Here is a 22,239-nt window from a genome sequence, read left to right as displayed (position 1 = left end):
TGTGGAAAAAAGGGTAGTGGCCGAACTAGTATTGCATACCAAATGAACACCACCGGAAGATATAGGGGATCGGGAGGGGGGAGGTGAAAGAAAATTAGTGTAGGTGTGAGTAGTAAGAACTTGGATGACTTGAGCAGTTACGTTAATCTAACTTCTAACTAAAACTGAATAAAGGAACTATGAAATTATGATTTAATCTAAAATTAATTTGAGATTTATACAAAGGGAACCTATGATGTATTTCAAATTTAAAGGAAATCAAATAAATTTACTGGAAAATGAAAGATGAAAACTAACATGTCAATGGCATTTTTTCTGGGCTTCGTCCTGTCGCGTCCGTCAGTAGTCTTGTCGTACATTGCAACTATGTCCATTTATGTCCAATTATTCATTTCAGAAAACTAACTAACTTGAATCAACAACCTCAACTAAACTGTCTGAAAGTAACTTGAATCTCAAATCCCCGAAATTTTAATTACAAAGCCAAACATTCCTTTACCTATTTGTTAAACCTGTCTTGCTGCTTCCAAAAACAATAAACATTAATGAAACGTTCATATTTTACAAGTTGAACACTCTTTGTTAATACGACTATTTCGTGCCTTCTATTTCATTAGGGCACACAAGCTTTGCAAACAAGAGTGTATCCCTATCATACCTTATGTAAACTATCATTTGAGTGAAAGAGACACAATCCTGTTCACACCTTTTGAAATGTTAGGCTCTGTTTGATCGTCAAAACTCCAGTAGATCCTCGATTCGCAACAATGGTCGATACAACCATAATCCGAAAACCGTTAGTTCAACAGATTAACGAATTTTGTCCGATATCATTTCATTATTGATTGATCGAGACTCTATGGATTTTTTGACAATTCAGAATGGTTAGTATACCACTTGAATTGAAATCAGAGATTCTGATAGCATTACTAAACTGGCTTACACATAACTGGAGTCTGGAAGTATTAAACAACCTAGAAGAGTTACAAAAAAAAACTAACTATTCCTCCCTAATATCAAACGGTTTTAAACCTGTTCCTAACAGATTTCACGAACAAGAATATTGAGCAGGGGTGTGTTTGATGGGCTTGAGCTAGGTAGATGCGCATTTGGCTGAGGGCGCCTACAGTGCATATATGATTTTTAGGGCGCTGACAGTCACTAACTGATATGTGAGGCGCTTATAGTGGAAACGTATTTTTAAACTTAAAAATAAAACAAAATCCTTAAGTACCTAAACATACACATTAGCGTGGTTCACGTTTCTATGAAAAAGACAAAAGGTGTTATTTTGTCTTGCATCAACCGGAATTTCGTTCTTTTATGTCCCCAGAAGCACTCCTGAAAATTTGAGCCCATTTGGTAAGGTCTAGGAGCTCCAGTTTTAATTTGAAATTTATATGGGATTTTGATTTATTTTCCATGGGAAACTATCTTTTTTTACATTGTATTAGGATTTTTTTTATAAATCGATGAAATGACTTGATTCTTATAGTAGGAGATAGGTTTTGAACTGGGGAATAACTTTGTAGAACATACCAACATGCTAGGAAGTGACCCTTTAAAGATACAGATACTTTTAGATGATGGCTTTTGAAGGAGACAGCTGTCCCCTTCAAAAGCCATCATCTAAAAGTATCTGTATCTTTAAAGGGTCACTTCCTAGCATGTTGGTATGTTCTACAAAGTTATTCCCCAGTTCAAAACCTATCTCCTACTATAAGAATCAAGTCATTTCATCGATTTATAAAAAAAATCCTAATACAATGTAAAAAAAGATAGTTTCCCATGGAAAATAAATCAAAATCCCATATAAATTTCAAATTAAAACTGAGCTCCTAGACCTTACCAAATGGGCTCAAATTTTCAGGAGTGCTTCTGGGGACATAAAAGAACGAAATTCCGGTTGATGCAAGACAAAATAACAACTTTTGTCTTTTTCATAGAAACGTGAACCACGCTAATACACATGGTTCTTGATGGTTAATAAACAAAGCGTAGATTAAATTAAAAATTAAAAAAAAATTATGGTAAATTTACCTATTTTAACAAAGTAGTACATATATAACTTAAAATTAATTTTTGGGATTAAAGATTACTATTTTTGCATAAATTTTATTTTTGGTACGATTTCTGCTGATATTTTTTTTCTGTGATTTTGAATCAATATTATTAGAAATTAAAAAAAGTCTTGTCGCAAAAAGAACGATACACGCCTGTGAATCCGTTGCCGAAACCGCAAGGTTTAAGAGGGCTAGATTATAAGGTGTTACGTCGATTCCACATTATCAGAAATAAAAGTTATTTTATGTTTTTGATTTTTTTCATTCAAAAATGTAAGCACCTTCCCGCAAATTTATTTTAGGAAAACATAATAAAAGAATTTCAAAAATTCTTTAACGGTTAGTAAGGTAATTCGCTTGGCTAAACACTTGCTTGAAAGTGTCAAAGATTTCAAGAACCTATAGGTTTGAAAACATTATTTAGTAAACTTCAAATATAAGATCAAAACAGACAAACAGTGACTTTTGCCCTTAATATACACAAACTTCACATTATTTTTGAAAATTCATAAAATTGACTCTAAACCTAGTCGTAAACCCTTTCTTTGTCCCGTCCTACTCGATAATGAAAATGCCCATCCCCCAACGTGGACAAATAAAAATGTTTTGTCTGCAGCGTGGAAAAACGCAACCCATTGCAATGAAACAATAGAATCTTTTAGTTATTTAAAATTTTTAAGGTCGCACCTATCATAAAAGATAACTTTATCTACACATAATTAAATTTGATCCATTTTGGAATTGATAATAAAAACTGACTCTCGCGTATTCAATCCAGAAGTCAGAATTATATATTAACAGGGTATCCAGATCCACGGTAAGTTTCGGAGAACAAATCTAAGATAAAAGTGAATTTTTTTTATCGATTTTAATGTATATTTCTATGGAAAAATCACATGAAATTGATAGAAACACGTACATTCATATTTATCAAATTTGTCATGAACATGCCTGGAATGACTTGAACGGGACCATCCATAAACCACGTGGTCACTTTAGGAGGGTATGGTGATTGTCCACGATCCATACAAAAAAGTTTTTTTTTTGTATGGACAATTGTCCACAAGGGGAGGGGGGAGGGTGGTGGAGGTAACAGATTCCCAAAAAAGTGTCCACGTGGTTTATGGATGGTCCCAACTTGAAAATAACATATAAAAAAAATCCTTATTCAGTTATCCGAAAAACACAATTACTTAATAAGGAAAGGAGGCAGAATTCTTAAAGTAAAGTAATTTCGTACTTTTTTTTTATTTCAGTGTATGGCTTTTGAACTTTATCTTTGCAATCAAATCGGAGAAAACAGATTGACTAGCTCTCAATAGAATAATCTGATGCGATTTAGTATTACCTAAAGCGTCCAATTTCCCAGGGTTACAAAATTCCCGGGAAACGGTAAATTTTAAATTTATCCAAAATTGTTCTTATATTGGTTCTGGTTAATATTCTTTAACAAAATTGTATAAAATAGCAACTTAAATGATCAAATTAAGTGCGAGGGTCAATTAATGTCTTAACTGCTTGCAAAAACATTTTCAAGAAAATATATTGATATTCTAAATCTATAGACTATTTCTAAATTTACTAGTATTTTTTTTTTTGCAGTGATATTTTTCCAATCACAGTCTTTTGACGGCGAGTAACATGAATCCATGCTTCAAAACCATAACATTGCTATACATTATGGCTCTGTGAACAGTTTGAGAGAATATGATAAAGAATAATATTGAGACGACGTTGAAATGAAAATAAAAAATAATGAAGAAAATATGGATTTGTTGGCAAATCTTTTTTCTTGAACAAATCTTACTTCTTTGAGCTCATGAATAAATAGATAAGCATTGAATTCACCTTAAATATCAACTTTTCACTTGAAATATAATTTTCATAAAAACCTTCTACATAATACGAAGTAGTTTTTTAATGATTCAGCTTAATAAATGATTTCGTCTAAAAGAATTTTCATAGCAATAAAAGAAGTTCAGTTCATATTAAATCTCTTACGCCCTTGTTAGCTCAAGTTTTTTTCTTGATATTAAACTGTTAACACTTTTTAACAAATTTGCCATTTTTTTATTTGGAATGACCCTCTCTGAGACATCAATTGATATTTTTTCAATTTTCATCCAATTTGGCCATGGTAAACAAAACCGTAAAAAACATAATTTGATCTTGGCAGAACAGGATACCTAAGTTTCAAAGGATATAACAACAATTTTTGTTTAAAAAGCTAACCAGAATTATAATAGTTAATTTTCATTTCATAATATTGTAATTTTTGTTGCTCAACGAATAAACAAGATCCCAGTTGTGAAAGCTTCAGAAACTAATATTTTTGAAATATTTATACTTTGATATGAAATTTTCAGGCGAACTGAATGGTTATAAGAACAATAAATCGAAATGAATAAAATAAAATTAAGTTTTTATTACTATTTTTTGAAAATTTAAAAATGTGCCAAAAAGTTAAGAAAATTATGAAACTATATTATGTGCAATTATCGTTACTATTAACGGCATTGCTTTATTGAGACAAAAATTGATATCAAAATTTTATTTAATTTCTTTAAAAAAATAAATATGAGCATTCAAAATGTCTCAGTTAACGCTTCCTATTGTGTAACTAAGCGAAATTCGCATATCTCAGCTAGTAACGAACAAATACTGATATTTTATTATGATAACTTGTTCCGAAAATTGTTCTTAGAGATCTAATTGATAAAGTCTAGATTATACAAAGTGGAATCAAATAAGATAATTTAGAAGAATATGTGCAATTTGCATAGATTATGTATATGTATTAGGATGTAACAAAAATTACATTTTGGCGGACATTCAGAGGTTTGTTCCGGTGGTCATACTGAGCTCAAATTCCAAATATGAGCTTGATTGGATGTAACAGGAGCTGGTGCTTTGCATTTGAATTTTAAATGGGATTTAACCCGTAAAAAGATTTTTTTTTTCAAAAATGTAATTTTTTAAGGCACTTTGGCCACTGAAGCGCTTATTTTCAACATCACTGGCGTGTAGGCCCGATTCTTGCACATCTTTTGGTATATATAACATTGATTTTTGGGGCACCCGGAGCTCGGTACAGACCTTAAAAGTTTGGCATTTTTTCGAAAAATCGATCCCAGCATAATCAAATAGTGTCTCGGACGCCGCGAGATGCGACGTATATCTTTTTTACGATTCAGTAGCCAAAGTGCTTAAAAAATATAATAAGCATATTGTTTCAATCAATTTTTAGTGACTTTCCAAAGAAAAATCTGATAAGATCGTTATAAAATTCTGAGATTCTTAGAAGAAGTTGCACTTGGCGCTAAATATTATATTTCAATTTACCCCTCAAAATTTCGGGAAATAGACTTTCTTACAAGGTGCAAAATATCAGACCTACCTTATTTATCTAGGAGAACTCTAAATAATCACACCGTGTACATTGTACACTGTATGACTTAATAAAAATCAAACTATGTTTCATTTCCCATATCAGTTCTCGATCTATAGAGTAAACGAAATCATTTAGTAAAGTCCTCTACTAGAATAAAGTTGCCACATAGAGCGATTTATTTTGAGTCCCTATCACTTCGAAAAAAACCTTAACCAGAAGCGAAGATCTCTTTCATCAAAAAATAAAACAGCAATAAAAAAATTAATATTAATGGTACTGATTTCAAAAGTATTCTTTTTTCAAAGCTTCGGGGTAAATGTTCCGAAAAACTCTACCCGTCAAAAATCATCCTCTGTTAGAGGATACAAAGAGTAAGTCAGCCTACACAAGTCATCTGTTGGAAACATGTTGACAAAGCGATGCATAAGGTTTGCATGCCCTGTGAGGCTGTTGCTGCGAAGTGGTTGTTCAAGAATGCTACACCGTTAAATACTGTAAGCACAGAATTAAAGGATGAATAGCACGTATTTACAATATGAAAGATGATAATGTTCTCATAAACATTGATGATCGTGCCAAAAATATAAAACGCATTACGCAAATGAATGACGAATTAGATTTTGCGCACTTCCAAACAAATAAAAAATAAATCAATGCGATTGTGCTTTTAAAACGAGCTCCAACATTTTTACCAATTCGGAGTATCGATTCACCTGAAGGGTAGGCTTACTCCTTCAATCTGAGAAAGTCATTTGAAATCATTGGTCTAAATTTGATACATTTTGGTGAGCGAGTCGGCTTCTCTCGCTCTTGGGGAAACATATAGTTGCGTGCGCACAACAACCAAAAATCATTTAGTCAAATAAAAAAAAACAACCAAACCACAAAAAGAAACTTATGCATCGCAAGAGTGACAAAGCTAAATTAAAATAAAACAAACAACAAACCATCGCGCAGCGATCGCGCATCGACTTAGCGACTTTGCGACTGACTGCGACAGCACTACCTTGGAACATTGAAATGTTTGGTTGACTTTCCAGAAAGAGTGCATATGACTTGAAAAAAAGAAAAGGGCGCTTCAAAATTGAGCCAAGAAATTGGTGAAACTTGGTGCAAGCCCTTTTATGGTCAAAAATATCGTTTAACTTGAATATTTTTCCTTAAAAATAATTAAATTTAAGCAAACAGCTAAGTAGATGTCATCTACTCAAATCTACCCATAAGCACACCCCTGTTCAATTTTTTTCAGCCATAAGGGCGCCTCCAGTCAAATTTTCATATTCAGAATATCAATACAATTTTTAAGTCGTAGGGGCGCCTCCAGTCAAATTTTCATATTGAGAATTTCAATACAATTTTTAAGTCGTAGGGGCGCCTCCAGTCAAATTTTCATATTGAGAATTTCAATACAATTTTTAAGTCGTAGGGCGCCTCCAGTAAAATTTTCATATTGAGAATTTCAATACATTTTTAAGTCGTAGGGGCGCCTCCAGTCAAATTTTCATATTGAGAATTTCAATACAATTTTTAAGTCGTAGGGCGCCTCCAGTCAAATTTTCATATTGAGAATTTCAATACAATTTTTAAGTCGAAGGGGCGCCTCCAGTCAAATTTTCATATTGAGAATTTCAATACAATTTTTAAGTCGTAGGGCGCCTCCAGTAAAATTTTCATATTGAGAATTTCAATACATTTTTAAGTCGTAGGGCGCCTCCAGTCAAATTTTCATATTGAGAATTTCAATAATTTTTAAATCCTGGGGCGCCTTCAGACAAACTTAATTTAAAAATATCGCTCCTCGACTTGGCGACTTTGCGACTGACTGCGACAGCACTACCTTGGAACATTGAAATGTTTGGTTGACTTTCCAGAAAGAGTGCATATGACTTGAAAAAAAGAAAAGGGCGCTTCAAAATTGAGCCAAGAAATTGGTGAAACTTGGTGCAAGCCCTTTTATGGTCAAAAATATCGTTTAACTTGAATATTTTTCCTTAAAAAATAATTAAATTTAAGCAAACAGCTAAGTAGATGTCATCTACTCAAATCTACCCATAAGCACACCCCTGTTCAATTTTTTTCAGCCATAAGGGCGCCTCCAGTCAAATTTTCATATTCAGAATATCAATACAATTTTTTAAGTCGTAGGGGCGCCTCCAGTCAAATTTTCATATTGAGAATTTCAATACAATTTTTTAAGTCGTAGGGGCGCCTCCAGTCAAATTTTCATATTGAGAATTTCAATACAATTTTTTAAGTCGTAGGGGCGCCTCCAGTAAAATTTTCATATTGAGAATTTCAATACATTTTTTAAGTCGTAGGGGCGCCTCCAGTCAAATTTTCATATTGAGAATTTCAATACAATTTTTTAAGTCGTAGGGGCGCCTCCAGTCAAATTTTCATATTGAGAATTTCAATACAATTTTTAAGTCGAAGGGGCGCCTCCAGTCAAATTTTCATATTGAGAATTTCAATACAATTTTTTAAGTCGTAGGGGCGCCTCCAGTAAAATTTTCATATTGAGAATTTCAATACATTTTTTAAGTCGTAGGGGCGCCTCCAGTCAAATTTTCATATTGAGAATTTCAATACAATTTTTTAAGTCGTAGGGGCGCCTCCAGTAAAATTTTCATATTGAGAATTTCAATACATTTTTTAAGTCGAAGGGGCGCCTCCAGTCAAATTTTCATATTGAGAATTTCAATACAATTTTTTAAGTCGTAGGGGCGCCTCCAGTAAAATTTTCATATTGAGAATTTCAATACATTTTTTAAGTCGTAGGGGCGCCTCCAGTCAAATTTTCATATTGAGAATTTCAATAATTTTTTTTAAATCCTGGGGCGCCTTCAGACAAACTTAATTTAAAAATATCGCTCCTCGACTTGGCGACTTTGCGACTGACTGCGACAGCACTACCTTGGAACATTGAAATGTTTGGTTGACTTTCCAGAAAGAGTGCATATGACTTGAAAAAAAGAAAAGGGCGCTTCAAAATTGAGCCAAGAAATTGGTGAAACTTGGTGCAAGCCCTTTTATGGTCAAAAATATCGTTTAACTTGAATATTTTTCCTTAAAAAATAATTAAATTTAAGCAAACAGCTAAGTAGATGTCATCTACTCAAATCTACCCATAAGCACACCCCTGTTCAATTTTTTTCAGCCATAAGGGCGCCTCCAGTCAAATTTTCATATTCAGAATATCAATACAATTTTTTAAGTCGTAGGGGCGCCTCCAGTCAAATTTTCATATTGAGAATTTCAATACAATTTTTTAAGTCGTAGGGGCGCCTCCAGTCAAATTTTCATATTGAGAATTTCAATACAATTTTTTAAGTCGTAGGGGCGCCTCCAGTAAAATTTTCATATTGAGAATTTCAATACATTTTTTAAGTCGTAGGGGCGCCTCCAGTCAAATTTTCATATTGAGAATTTCAATACAATTTTTTAAGTCGTAGGGGCGCCTCCAGTCAAATTTTCATATTGAGAATTTCAATACAATTTTTAAGTCGAAGGGCGCCTCCAGTCAAATTTTCATATTGAGAATTTCAATACAATTTTTTAAGTCGTAGGGGCGCCTCCAGTAAAATTTTCATATTGAGAATTTCAATACATTTTTTAAGTCGTAGGGGCGCCTCCAGTCAAATTTTCATATTGAGAATTTCAATAATTTTTTTAAATCCTGGGGCGCCTTCAGACAAACTTAATTTAAAAATATCGCTCCTCGACTTGGCGACTTTGCGACTGACTGCGACAGCACTACCTTGGAACATTGAAATGTTTGGTTGACTTTCCAGAAAGAGTGCATATGACTTGAAAAAAAGAAAAGGGCGCTTCAAAATTGAGCCAAGAAATTGGTGAAACTTGGTGCAAGCCCTTTTATGGTCAAAAATATCGTTTAACTTGAATATTTTCCTTAAAAATAATTAAATTTAAGCAAACAGCTAAGTAGATGTCATCTACTCAAATCTACCCATAAGCACACCCCTGTTCAATTTTTTCAGCCATAAGGGCGCCTCCAGTCAAATTTTCATATTCAGAATATCAATACAATTTTTTAAGTCGTAGGGGCGCCTCCAGTCAAATTTTCATATTGAGAATTTCAATACAATTTTTTAAGTCGTAGGGGCGCCTCCAGTCAAATTTTCATATTGAGAATTTCAATACAATTTTTTAAGTCGTAGGGGCGCCTCCAGTAAAATTTTCATATTGAGAATTTCAATACATTTTTTAAGTCGTAGGGGCGCCTCCAGTCAAATTTTCATATTGAGAATTTCAATACAATTTTTAAGTCGTAGGGGCGCCTCCAGTCAAATTTTCATATTGAGAATTTCAATACAATTTTTAAGTCGAAGGGCGCCTCCAGTCAAATTTTCATATTGAGAATTTCAATACAATTTTTTAAGTCGTAGGGGCGCCTCCAGTAAAATTTTCATATTGAGAATTTCAATACATTTTTTAAGTCGTAGGGGCGCCTCCAGTCAAATTTTCATATTGAGAATTTCAATATTTTTTTTTAAATCCTGGGGGCGCCTTCAGACAAACTTAATTTAAAAATATCGCTCCTCGACTTGGCGACTTTGCGACTGACTGCGACAGCACTACCTTGGAACATTGAAATGTTTGGTTGACTTTCCAGAAAGAGTGCATATGACTTGAAAAAAAGAAAAGGGCGCTTCAAAATTGAGCCAAGAAATTGGTGAAACTTGGTGCAAGCCCTTTTATGGTCAAAAATATCGTTTAACTTGAATATTTTTCCTTAAAAATAATTAAATTTAAGCAAACAGCTAAGTAGATGTCATCTACTCAAATCTACCCATAAGCACACCCCTGTTCAATTTTTTCAGCCATAAGGGCGCCTCCAGTCAAATTTTCATATTCAGAATATCAATACAATTTTTTAAGTCGTAGGGGCGCCTCCAGTCAAATTTTCATATTGAGAATTTCAATACAATTTTTTAAGTCGTAGGGGCGCCTCCAGTCAAATTTTCATATTGAGAATTTCAATACAATTTTTTAAGTCGTAGGGGCGCCTCCAGTAAAATTTTCATATTGAGAATTTCAATACATTTTTTAAGTCGTAGGGGCGCCTCCAGTCAAATTTTCATATTGAGAATTTCAATACAATTTTTTAAGTCGTAGGGGCGCCTCCAGTCAAATTTTCATATTGAGAATTTCAATACAATTTTTTAAGTCGAAGGGGCGCCTCCAGTCAAATTTTCATATTGAGAATTTCAATACAATTTTTTAAGTCGTAGGGGCGCCTCCAGTAAAATTTTCATATTGAGAATTTCAATACATTTTTTAAGTCGTAGGGGCGCCTCCAGTCAAATTTTCATATTGAGAATTTCAATAATTTTTAAATCCTGGGGCGCCTTCAGACAAACTTAATTTAAAAATATCGCTCCTCGACTTGGCGACTTTGCGACTGACTGCGACAGCACTACCTTGGAACATTGAAATGTTTGGTTGACTTTCCAGAAAGAGTGCATATGACTTGAAAAAAGAAAAGGGCGCTTCAAAATTGAGCCAAGAAATTGGTGAAACTTGGTGCAAGCCCTTTTATGGTCAAAAATATCGTTTAACTTGAATATTTTTCCTTAAAAAATAATTAAATTTAAGCAAACAGCTAAGTAGATGTCATCTACTCAAATCTACCCATAAGCACACCCCTGTTCAATTTTTTTCAGCCATAAGGGCGCCTCCAGTCAAATTTTCATATTCAGAATATCAATACAATTTTTTAAGTCGTAGGGGCGCCTCCAGTCAAATTTTCATATTGAGAATTTCAATACAATTTTTTAAGTCGTAGGGGCGCCTCCAGTCAAATTTTCATATTGAGAATTTCAATACAATTTTTTAAGTCGTAGGGGCGCCTCCAGTAAAATTTTCATATTGAGAATTTCAATACATTTTTTAAGTCGTAGGGGCGCCTCCAGTCAAATTTTCATATTGAGAATTTCAATACAATTTTTAAGTCGTAGGGCGCCTCCAGTCAAATTTTCATATTGAGAATTTCAATACAATTTTTAAGTCGAAGGGCGCCTCCAGTCAAATTTTCATATTGAGAATTTCAATACAATTTTTAAGTCGTAGGGCGCCTCCAGTAAAATTTTCATATTGAGAATTTCAATACATTTTTAAGTCGTAGGGGCGCCTCCAGTCAAATTTTCATATTGAGAATTTCAATATTTTTTAAATCCTGGGGCGCCTTCAGACAAACTTAATTTAAAAATATCGCTCCTCGACTTGGCGACTTTGCGACTGACTGCGACAGCACTACCTTGGAACATTGAAATGTTTGGTTGACTTTCCAGAAAGAGTGCATATGACTTGAAAAAAAGAAAAGGGCGCTTCAAAATTGAGCCAAGAAATTGGTGAAACTTGGTGCAAGCCCTTTTATGGTCAAAAATATCGTTTAACTTGAATATTTTTCCTTAAAAATAATTAAATTTAAGCAAACAGCTAAGTAGATGTCATCTACTCAAATCTACCCATAAGCACACCCCTGTTCAATTTTTTCAGCCATAAGGGCGCCTCCAGTCAAATTTTCATATTCAGAATATCAATACAATTTTTTAAGTCGTAGGGGCGCCTCCAGTCAAATTTTCATATTGAGAATTTCAATACAATTTTTTAAGTCGTAGGGGCGCCTCCAGTCAAATTTTCATATTGAGAATTTCAATACAATTTTTTAAGTCGTAGGGGCGCCTCCAGTAAAATTTTCATATTGAGAATTTCAATACATTTTTTAAGTCGTAGGGGCGCCTCCAGTCAAATTTTCATATTGAGAATTTCAATACAATTTTTTAAGTCGTAGGGGCGCCTCCAGTCAAATTTTCATATTGAGAATTTCAATACAATTTTTTAAGTCGAAGGGGCGCCTCCAGTCAAATTTTCATATTGAGAATTTCAATACAATTTTTTAAGTCGTAGGGGCGCCTCCAGTAAAATTTTCATATTGAGAATTTCAATACATTTTTTAAGTCGTAGGGGCGCCTCCAGTCAAATTTTCATATTGAGAATTTCAATAATTTTTTTTAAATCCTGGGGGCGCCTTCAGACAAACTTAATTTAAAAATATCGCTCCTCGACTTGGCGACTTTGCGACTGACTGCGACAGCACTACCTTGGAACATTGAAATGTTTGGTTGACTTTCCAGAAAGAGTGCATATGACTTGAAAAAAAGAAAAGGGCGCTTCAAAATTGAGCCAAGAAATTGGTGAAACTTGGTGCAAGCCCTTTTATGGTCAAAAATATCGTTTAACTTGAATATTTTTCCTTAAAAAATAATTAAATTTAAGCAAACAGCTAAGTAGATGTCATCTACTCAAATCTACCCATAAGCACACCCCTGATATTGAGACTCAAATAAAAAATTTCAATATCTTGCAATTTTACATATTATAAAAGCTGTGATTTCTATCAACACAAGTATATAAATATAAAATATATGTGTGATATATATCAACATCGGAAACCATCTTTGCAAATAGCCCTGAAACGACGGCAACGTGTGGTTCCATCTCCAGGGTCTCCAGGGTCTCCATACAATTTTGGCTGTGGTCCATACAAAAATGGTATGTAAATATTCAAACAGCTGTAACTTTTGACTAAATTTTCTGATCAATTTTTTGTCTTCGGCAAAGTTGTAAAAAAAATAGGTACACGGAATTTTTTTTTTGCTGATTTTTCAATCAACTTTTTTTTGCTAAAACTCAATTTCCCAAAATAAGATTTTTTTTTGATTTTCGAGATTTTTTGATATGTTTTAGGGGACAAAATCCGCAACTTTTGAGCCATAGAGAAACATGGTCCAAAAATCTGTCGCCGAGTTATGAAAAAAAAATTGAATTTGCAATCGGAAAGTGCTGTACAGGTTTCTTGATAAAGGGCTCCGTTTTTAAGATATAGCCAACGAAAGTTTGATTTTAGCGAAATATTTGCAGTTTTTCAATTTTTAAAAATAGTGACCATGAGTGACCACTTCTAAAAATATTTTTTTAAATGTTCCGAAAATTTGCTATAAAATTGTCTAAGAGACATTGAAGACTGGACCTCGGGTTGCTGAGATAGAGCCGCTTTAAGAAAAAGAAACACGAAAATTGAAGTTTTCAAAATTTCAGCAAAACAACCCACAATTTTTTAATGACGATATCTCAGCAACTAATGGTCCAATTTTCAATGTTAACACATGAAACAATCGTGAAACTTTCCGATCTTTTCGAAAAAAAAAATTTAAATCTAGACTAACATTTAAAAAGGGCCAAACATTGAATACGATCAGAAAATTCACTCAAAAGTTACAGCTGTTTGAATATTTACATACCATTTTTGTATGGACAGCATCCAAAATTGTATGGAGACTTGTATGGGTAAACCAATGACACAAAAAAGCTTCTTTGGTCATAGGGAAGGCCTCCACAAAGTTTGAGCCAAATCAAAAAATACAAATAAAATCCATTTCCGGTTTTGGTAGAGGATTGCTCAAATGTGATGTCCTGGAGCAGAACTTTTAAATGCTCATGAAAACAATTGAGTTGAAAGAATTTTGTAATCCAATTTTATAGATTGGATTTCACCTACATATTAAAAAAAATTATGATTATTTAACTTCAGGAACTGGTGTTCAATCGATTTCTAAATTAATCATTTTCAACACATTCATCCATCAAAAAAATTAGTTAAATGCTATAATTAATTTTTTTTTATTTTGACGTTACGAGGGAACCACCGATGCGTAAAAAATTACTTTACCGATGCATAGTATATTTTTGATGAAATATAAAAATAAAAATTACTCAAATTTATTTACCATGCTTACTTTTCATATTTCTTGAACTATGACTTAACATTTGATAAAAGTTTGAAAAAAGTTTTTTTTTATTTATTGCACATAATTTTGCATTCACTCGCCCCTCGGTCAATTCGGTTTGCTTTGGATTTTTGATGTTTGTCTGCGTTCTAACTGGACTAAGGCCCAGTTATTGAGCGCCAAAATTGAAAATAGATTTTATTCCTATTTTTAAGAATTTGGCTAAAACTTTGTGGGGGCCTTCCCAATGACCAAAGAAGACATTTTGTCCATTAAAAAATTGTACGTAATTATTAAAAAAATCTGTAGCTTTTAAAGGAATTTTCTAATCAATGTCTTTTTTGTTAAAGTGCCTTGTTTTTAAGATGAAGGCACCGATAGTTTGAATTCAGCAAAATTTATAGTTTTTACGGGTTTCAAAAATAGTGACCATGAGTGACCATTTCTAGGAATATATTTTTTAAAGGTTCAGAAATTTGCTATAAATATGTCTAAAAGACATTGAAGATAGGATATCTCAGCAACTTATGGTCCGATTTTCAATGTTTATTAATGAAATATTCGAATCTTTTCCAAAACAATATTTTGATTTTTTTTCTAATCATGACTAAAATTTCAGAAAAGACCAAACATTCAATATTAAGCGGAATTTTATGGAGACTTGTATGGGTGAACTAATGACACAAAATGGCTTCTTTGGTCAAAGGGAAGGCGCTCACAATGTTTGAGCCAATCAAAAAAAAAAAAAAAATACGTCCAAATGGATCAAATCAAAAGGAAATTTAAAAAATCGCATATCAACGATCGAGTTGATGATGAAAGCTGACTGATTTAATTCTGAGTCCAGTGTGCGGTCCGATTAATCCACTGAATCAAAACATTGAAAATTACTTTTTTTTACAATACAGAATAACAAATGAAATAAACCTTAAAATAATATGAACGAAGACGATGAAAAATGTTAAAAGAAAATAAACATACACAAAGAAAGAAATAAAAACCTCTCGCACACCATGCGTCCCCATCATCCTAACTACTTCGAAGAGAAATGAAAAAATAAGCCCAACACTGTTTGCATTCGAAATACGTTTATTCACTAAACTTTTATTTAAGATCTTCGTTTATGTACACATTTTGTCGATATATTTAAAAGTAGAATAGCCTACACATCAAGAGAGATTTATGTAAAAAAAAAAGTATGAGCTGCCGGAAAAGAGGTGACAGGAATGTGCGTGTGTGTGTAAATTTGATCTGCTGCAGTCGGGTGTGGAATGAGATTTTGTGGTGATTTCAGATCTTACTCTAACAACAAACACTTTGATCACATAAAAAGGGGTTGTTTAAAAAAGTAGGATAAGCTGTTTTGTGTTCTTTGAGCGATGCGTGAGAAAAGTTTCGTTTAAAAAAAATGTCGTGCTCGTTGTTTGTTTGAAGCAGTTTGTCTTAAAACCAGTCAATAAAATAGTATAAAAAATCGTGATTTCGCTTTCTTACACAACTAAACAGTTAAGGATTAAGTGTGGAAGTTTGGGAGGAATGGAGTTTGTTTGTTTCTCTCTTTCACATCTCTACCTCTGACTACAAGCTAAATACTACAAGTTATTAGTTCTAAGTCGTGATTGCTACTTTTCGGCTAGCGCTTTCTCCTGAATATGGACACTTTGTGCAGATGATTTGTTAAATTTTAAACACCTTCTCGCTCGCTTCGCTTACAAACTAGGGTCGCTTTTTCTGTTTTCAATTAACTACTCTTCTAAAAAAAACGATTCTTTTTGTTTTTAAGGAAAATGTTTTAAATACGAACTCTTTTCAGCTCTTCTTGCAGATCTCGTTCCATTCGTTTTGCTAGGATATAATTTAATAACAATCATACTTATTTTTCCTTCTTCTTCTTCTTCTTTTTTCACTGTCTCGTCACGGACGACACAAAGCGTCCCGCCGACGCCATAAAATTAAAACAAATGCTTCATTTTCCCTACAATTAAGTACATTTTTCATCCGTTAGTTGCTTTTTCGCACTTTTTTGTGCCGTTTTCTCTTTGAAAAAAAGTCAAACCCGAAACGGTTTATGATTTCGTCGTGAGATTTCATTTTTTTTTTTTGAGTAAAATGGGTGCCAGTTTGTCTTTCGCCACTTTTGTCTTAATTTCGTTTTGATAGTCAGCGTGAAAAAAGGCCGCTCGTCAAAGCTTTCGTGTCAGAGAAAGAGGTTCAGTGTTGGAATGCTTGAAGATATTTGTCTTTGTGGGTTTGCACTCTACGTTTTGTCTTTGTCACTGTTGGTTTAGCACGTGTTTATTAATTATTGTGCGTTTTGTTTTAATATTTTAAAGTCGTTTGAGCACAGTTGTAGAATAAAACCCATTTTTTATCGCTCGGATGATCTTTATTTCTTGTTCATTTTTATGAATTATTCACATGTTTTATAAAAAAATATATATAACGAGTTCAAAATTTACCCCTTTTTAATTTCTTGCAATTTTAAATTTGAAATCATTTCAAACTAAAAAAAATTCATTTGAAATCTAAAAAAAATCTAATAAGTAAATGCCGATTTCGTCAAATCAGCGACATTTGAACTTATCACACACCGATATCACAAAACAGTGTTGCTAGATCTTAAGAGTTTTTTTCCGCGAAAAGTTGCAAAAAAATTGTACATTTAAAAAAAATCTTCCAGCAAAACAAGTTTAAACATGTAATATAAAGTTTTGATAACTCATACCAGATAAGGCTGCCAGATTCACAAAAAAATGTGAATCATTGAAAAGGTTATTCCAAAAATAAATAATAAAAAAAAAAGTTTCTAGAAGATAATTTAAAAGAAATTGTAATAGCAAAACAGATTTAAATATATTAATTCAGTGTTAATCTTAAGGATTTTGAAAGAATTTACGATCAATATTGTTAAATCCTAATAACCACAAAAAAAAATATAAAAATAATCAATCGAAAGTAGAAAAGATATTGTAAAGTTCTGAAAATTTTAATTTTATGCTAGATCTTCAACATCCTTTTAAATATTATTGTTATAAGAATGTTCTTGAAACACCAATTCACAGATACATTTTCAGATAGATATTTACAAATTCTAGCCTTGAAAAGTTCTAAAAATTTCACATAGGTTGCGATATCCAACGGCAGTGTTGCCAGATTTTCAAAACATAAGTGGCGTTAAAACAGTCGATCCAATACCTTTCCAACTTTGAACGTTAAGACAAGTATGCGATTATTTCACGACATCCGACATTGGAAAGTAGAGTATCATACTCAAGTACTCATATCTTTAAGCAGGGTTGCCAGTTTAGCTAGAATTAATTTTTAAAGCATAAAAGACTTTTTTTTTAAATCCGAGCTTGAGAAAATAAGTGGAAAAGTTAAATTTTTGTAACCGTGAAATGATTATGTTTCGGCAAATTGTCATGATTTTGTTGTTTACTATAAAAGAGACAAAAAATTAAATTATTCGTTTAAAGAAACAAAAAAAAATACATTTAAAAAATCAAGTTTCAAATCATCATCTTTTTAAATTAATTATTAAATTTTTCGATAGATTCCGAAATATGGATTTAAAAAAAATCAATTGTGCCATTAACTCAAAACATTTTAAATAATGAACAAATTAACAGAAGGTGTGAGCATTGACAGGCCGACTAAGAAATTATGAAAAAAAAAAATAAAAAAAAATTTCACTACAAAAGAGACAAAAAAAAAAACAAATAATGCAATAAAATTTGAAAAAAACAAATTTTGTTTCCGATATTATCAATCAATGAAACCAAGTTCCAAATCATAAACTTTTTCAATAAATTTTGAAGTTTGTCAAAATTGCTTGATAATTTCAGAGATATTTAATATTTAAAAAAAAATTGTGTCATTGAATCTGCACAATATCAATAATCAACAAATTTACAAACGTTTTGGGTTCCGGCATCCATCCGTTTAAGAAATTATGACAAAGTAAAACATATTTCAGTTTCAACGTATTCGCAATTTTGTGTAAAAGAAGTTATTTTAGTGATTTTATAAGTGAGGAAGACAAAAACTCTGGTTTCTATTTTTCAACTGTGCACTGCTTTGTCCTCTGTCATTTGTGGTTGTCTGATGATGGATTCTTTTCTAGTTTTTTAGGGTTGAGGACGACTAATTATTCTTGCGTTTTGCGGATTTGGTGAACTTTTTTTTTCTAAAAGATTGATGAAGCAAAAATAAATGTTTTGTTTTAAAGATGACTCTATAAGTTATAATGATTCAATGATTTAAATTATGGCTTTTAATTTCATCACATTTATCAAAAACAAAAGATGATTTATTTAAAAATAACAGTTTGTGTTAAGAGAGTCTTGAAAAACACAGCATTTTAAAGCACTATTGGACGGTTTGGCTACAATTTTCGACAATTGTCATGATTTTAAAATTTATACAAATGTTCTATCATTTGCTTCATCAATCTCATCACTTTTTCCAAATGTCCCCAAATCCTAACCTCACTTTTCCCTTCACTAACAATCCCCCTCCTTACACCGGCGTGTTCGTCTTGTCGGCCTTTCCATTTTCGTGCTTCTTGCCGTTCTCCTGCTTCGTCGTTCCACCATTCTTCTCCTTGGCGTCCTTTTCCGCCGCCGGCTTGGCCGAATCCGTCGTCGCCGCGCTCTTTTCATCCCCCTCGCCGTAGTGGACGGCCGGATTTTGCTGCTGCAGCTTCTCGTCGTGGAGGTCCTCGTGCGAGTGCGGGGCGATTTGCGCCTCCGAGTCGGGCCCGATGTCGGTGTTTAGGGACGCACCTGCGGAGGAGAGAGACCGGAGAAACGGAAAAGAGCAAAAGAGCGAGTTGGAGAGCGAGCTTTGAGATTGAGTGTTGAGTGTTGAGTTGAGGTTGGTGGTGGTGAGGTTTTTTGTTGGTGGTTGGTGGTGGAAGGGAGGCAACGGTAATCGAGAGTTTTTTAAAGTTACAAAACATTGAAACACATTTTAGACGTTTATTAATTAATTTTAGTTTAGTGAGTTAGTGTGTGTGGGTGTGTGACATTAATGTACGATGCTGAAAACCTTGCTTGAGTGTTGTGCAGGGTGTATGTTTTTTTATTTAAAAACTGTAAATTGAGTAAAACATTTTTATTCTAAGACAAACTTAACTTGTTTGTAGTTCTTGTGTTTTTATTGCCTAACAACCTTCCTTCCATTTTGATATTAAAATTGGTAAAAAAAATTAAATGAACAAAAGACGACAAGACTATGAGCTTACATAACTACATTCACTTAACGATTTTGCTGTTTTTAATCAAAATTGTTCGATCTACAACATCGCCTTGGCGTTCTCTATTGCGAGATTCCTACGCGAAACTTATTGTTGCAGGTAAATTGGGAAAAAATGAATATATTTTTTTAATGAGAATAGATGAAAAATACAACAACCATGCGTTCCGAAAAAAATTAAGTCATTCCAAAACAAGTTTATTGTGTTCATAGCTTTCAAACCGAGATTTTAGATACATTTTAGTATCTTCAAAACTACGGGAACTATAGATATCAAAATAATAAAGTAAGCAATAAAGTTTGACTATTTTTACAATCAGATTATTGCAGGAATGGATCCATAAGTTTGACAATTTTGGAATAAGAAGACTACAACTTGATTGCTGTGCACTCTTAAATATCAAAATAGTTTTCAAAATTGAAAAAAAACTTCTGAACATTTTGGACAATCTCACATTTATTTTTAAATAAAAAAGTGTATTAAAAGCATATTCTAAATTTACTCAATTCATCAGTCTACACGGAGAAAAAAGCGTTCCCAAAAATGTGAACATAAAATCGGGAACCACGAAAGAAAATTTCAAATTCCGTTTTAGAAAAATGTACTATGAAATTTCAACACTTTGCTCGTGGTTTCCGATTTCATGAACGCTTGTTCACGAATTTGGGAACTCTTTTTTCTCCGTGTAGAGAAAAAAAAAACAACAATACAAATTTCATTAAAAAAAAAATTATTTTTTTTTAAATTGAAATAAAATATGTCTTTATTGAACTTTTTTATAATAATTACGTTTCATTTACGTTCTAAGTGGTATGACTAAATGCTCTTCATCTTTATTGTATTTTTCGTTTTATTATTAACTGTTCACATTCATTTATTTACTTCAAATTGTCTTAAATTTTTGCATTAAATCGAAAACATTTAGGTAAAAAAAAGAGAGTTTTTTTTTTTAAATTCTATAAAAAGATCATAGTAAAGCAACATTCGTTGATATGTTAGAGGATCAACTGGAGATATTTTAAGAACTCACAAAATGGGACATTTTTGGCATTTTTTTTGCTGTCACAACTGAGATATTGTAACAAATTTAATTTTAGTGCCAAGTCGACTTTAAGCAATTGAGTAACACTCTGGGCATCGGTATAAACTGTGAAATGTCCAAGAGAGTTATAATAATGATATTACAAAATATGGAATTTTGAAATATAATTATAATTACTTTCAATTATTTCAAGTAACGCTTTACTAATTTCACTTTTATTTTTTTTTTAAGATGGATTTTTTTAAGTCTGCACAAGTAGATCAAGCTTGACTAACAAATAAATATGTTTTCGAAGTCAAGAAATGAAAGATTTTGTAAATAAATGGTTCTTTCAGTTAAAAATATTTTCAAATTATTAAATCAGGCCATTTTGGTCCTAAAATAAGACTTAAATTTGTGATATTATTGTTCACAACGATTAAGCTTATTTTTCTGATTACAATGACCCTTTGTATGACGGCAAAGAATCTAGAATTGATTTTTAAATCAATTTAAATATGTTGTCTTGTTATTTTTTTAAATTAAAATTATAAAAAGTGGTCAGAAATGGTTTCTAATCGTGTTTTTTCCGTTGAACATAAAAATTTCACAGGGCTTTAGAACTCTTTTTTCTAAAATAATATAAAAACACATTTTTGAAGACAAAATGCACTTCTACACAGTGAAAAAAAATAATCATGACAACATTACATCTGGGAATGAGTACATCTCTTAGGTCATAATAAATGTGTAATTTTTCCTCTAAAAATGTGTAAATTTATCATTTTTCCGTTGTGACGCAACTTTTTCGGTCAAAATTTAGGTTATAATATCAAACAAGAAATAAAAAAACATGATACTTTTTTCAAAACAAATTTTCACTGTGAAGTAAAATATGTTTTCAAGATTAGGTCTTTGCCGCAGACCAAATTGGAGAGAGGAATCAAGGGAAATGTATAAAAATACAAAAATATGATCTAATAGAATATAAATATGTAATATTTCAAATTTTATAGAAACAAAAAGTTATTGCTCAGTAAATCCTGACAAAAAATATTTTTTTAAAAATCTTTTCGCGATACTAAAATTTGTCAAACACTCAAAATAATTATCAGCTGGTTCAATCCTCCTAATAATGTATCTTAACCAAAGATAATGCATTTAAAGTTGTTTGCCAGTAGTTTGTTTGTTTGTTTTCGTTGATATTTTGAGAAAAAAAAACTTTTGCTTCTCGATTTTTTGCCAGGGAGCGGAAGGGAAGGACAAAAAATTTGGGAAAATCTTTTAAACGACTTAAAAAATTCAATAACAGAATATTTTTGAGTATCAACCAAAAACTGTAATGGAAAAAAGCATCAAAAATTTAAAAGAAAAAATCATAGAATTTTTGAAACGGTTTTAAAGGGATATAAAAAAAAATTTAAAATCAAATAAAATCAATAAAGTTTGGCAAATTTGTCATTTAAGTTAAGTTTTGATGTTTTGGGTTTCAGACTCTAACTTAGTTTATGGAAAATTGAGAAAAGTTCAACAATACTTGACGTAAATTTCCAGAAAAGCTTGAAATTTAAATGATTTTTGTTTCAGTAGACAAAAACAAAATATTCAAGAATTTATTTTTTTTGTTTCTCGAATGGAAAAATTACAAATGATTCTAAACATGCAGTCGATGTGCTGAAATGAAAGTGTTTTAATCC

At 32.2% G+C, this 22,239-nt stretch overlaps 2 protein-coding genes across 4 annotated transcripts in view; one reads left to right on the top strand and one right to left on the bottom strand.

Moving 5' to 3' along the window:
* The window catches only part of LOC6051685, a 505,391-nt gene that overhangs the window by 162,110 nt on the left and 321,042 nt on the right, over window positions 1-22,239 (top strand). The gene's annotated exons all lie outside the window — the stretch shown is intronic.
* Window positions 1-22,239, bottom strand: part of LOC6036699 (fasciclin-3) — a 164,883-nt gene that overhangs the window by 17,039 nt on the left and 125,605 nt on the right. Inside the window, exon 8 of one of the 3 annotated variants that reach the window (XM_038251269.1) lies at window positions 18,158-19,048. The exons of the other annotated variants lie outside the window; for them this stretch is intronic. Within the exon in view, the coding sequence (XP_038107197.1) occupies window positions 18,783-19,048 (266 nt within the window). The 3' untranslated portion in view covers window positions 18,158-18,782. Of the gene's footprint in view, window positions 1-18,157; window positions 19,049-22,239 lie in introns of those variants that run through there. 3 annotated transcript variants of the gene reach the window in all.

This window comes from Culex quinquefasciatus, chromosome 2 (assembly GCF_015732765.1).
Source record: "Culex quinquefasciatus strain JHB chromosome 2, VPISU_Cqui_1.0_pri_paternal, whole genome shotgun sequence".
NCBI classification, from domain to species: domain Eukaryota; kingdom Metazoa; phylum Arthropoda; class Insecta; order Diptera; family Culicidae; genus Culex; species Culex quinquefasciatus.
This window is presented reverse-complemented; position numbering and strand designations above follow the sequence as displayed.